This window comes from Dichomitus squalens, assembly GCF_000275845.1.
Source record: "Dichomitus squalens LYAD-421 SS1 unplaced genomic scaffold DICSQscaffold_6, whole genome shotgun sequence".
NCBI classification, from domain to species: domain Eukaryota; kingdom Fungi; phylum Basidiomycota; class Agaricomycetes; order Polyporales; family Polyporaceae; genus Dichomitus; species Dichomitus squalens.
Window position 1 is genome coordinate 58,883 of NW_006766888.1, and position 1,745 is coordinate 60,627.

The 1,745-nt window shown below is 62.1% G+C and overlaps 1 protein-coding gene across 1 annotated transcript; it reads left to right on the forward strand.

Moving 5' to 3' along the window:
* Positions 1-486: 486 nt before the first annotated feature.
* On the forward strand, positions 487-1,448 carry DICSQDRAFT_167628 (uncharacterized protein; the record flags this gene model as incomplete). Its single annotated transcript, XM_007363222.1, has 3 exons — positions 487-529; positions 585-901; positions 945-1,448. The coding sequence occupies 3 exons, from the start codon at positions 487-489 to the stop codon at positions 1,446-1,448; spliced, it is 864 nt and encodes a 287-aa protein (XP_007363284.1).
* Positions 1,449-1,745: the final 297 nt, after the last annotated feature.

Consider the following 1,745-nt stretch of genomic DNA (forward strand, 5'->3'; position numbering starts at 1 on the left):
CTCGTTCTGAGTCGCCTCCTCAGCCTGCCACTCAACGGGTGACTCGCGCGCGCAACAAGGTCGCCCACCCGGGGGCACGCGATCTGCGGGGTTGGGACCCTGACAACCCCAATCGCGTCCCCACCCCGCCGGCCGAAAAACGGGAGAAGTCCGCCGCTGCGAAAAAAAGGAGGAGCAAGAAAAGGTCCAGCGGGAGCGCAAACAGGCCGCCGCCGTCGTGAGAGCCGCACGGGAGCAAGATCGACTGCAGCGCGAAGAGGAGAGGGCGGTCGAGCAGCGTCGTAATCCCCCTCCCCCTCCCCTCCGGCTCCCTCAAGCCAGACTCCCGCCATCGAAGCCCTCCAGGGTCGCAAGAGAAACCTGTAAGTGACACTCACCTGTTCTAGAACCTCCCTACTGATTTCGCTCTCGCCAACGTCACCAGCCTTGCCGCCTCCTGACCGCCGATCCTCCGAGGCCAAGACTCCTAGGGTCAGCGGGTCAGCAATGCAACTGTTAGGAGACTATACAGACAGCGACGACGAAGATTGTCAGTGACTTACCTCACCCCGATGTCCTCTACAATATGGACTGACGTTCGCCAGCCGACGACGCGATCGCACCCGATGCGACTCCTCCGGCGGACATGGCGTCCGAAGATCCGTCCGGAGACGCGGAGTCTTCTGGCGACTCGGATTTCGAACCGAAGGACACAGATGGCGAGGGAGAGGAGGAGGTCGACGGGGCCATGGACGTGGATGAGGATGAGGACGAGCAACCGCGCAAACGTGGTGCGCGCAAACCACTTCGGCGTGGCGATGTGACAGCCGCGCGCGCCCACAAAGAAGCCTCGTCGGGCGGTACCAGGGCAGCTGCGGGCCACAAGCGGAAGGGACCTCCCGTCATGGCGGAGAGTCCCGAGGTCGACTCGTGCGTTTTCTCATCCCTTGCTTGCCACCTCACAGCTTGCTGACCCCATTCGCCTCCGTCTCATTCCTGCTCGTGCCCCTCTACTCACCCTCGGTCCCCAACATCTCTCCCCGATGACGCCCCTCACGGTACCCCGACATCGCGACATTGCGACCACTCGCACCGCGCGACGTCTCGCACCGCCCACTCCTTCGCTATTGGGCATACTCACCTGGTATGTATATCTATTCTTGTTCCCTCGCGACCACATCTGCATCGCCAACATCTACTCCGGCGTCGCTCCCATCGCTGCGAGGTTCGACCCGTTGGACATGCTGTTCATCGGGCTAACGGGCGCCATCCTCGTCACGGCAAGCGCAGCCATGTTGAACCCGCCAGCCGCAGAGAGATCCGCAAGGCTCAGGGTGGCCATGCCCATCGCCCCGAACCGAGCCATGCATGCTGCCGTCGTCACTGGACCGGCTGGACGTGTTCGATGGAGCGGGCCCGGGGCTGGGTGCACCACTGGCGGCCCAGCCCACCCGAACGTGTTGCGGTGACCTGTCGCTTTCAAGCTCGCACCATCTCCTTCATATGTTGGTAGTCATTGCTGTCCATACTCACAACTCGGATGCTCCCTGACAGACCTCCATCTGTGTACCGTCGGTCCACATCTTCCCATACGCTGCTCCCTCTGCGCCGCCGGACGTGTCACATCGGCCCGACGTGTCGCCCCGCGATTGGGCATATATTATTCTCATCTGTAAGTCAAATGTTAGCCTCACACTCTACTTGGGGACCCCCCTGTGGGTCACCCGCTAACACTCGTCGCTATCCGTGCTCATCATACTCGCTCA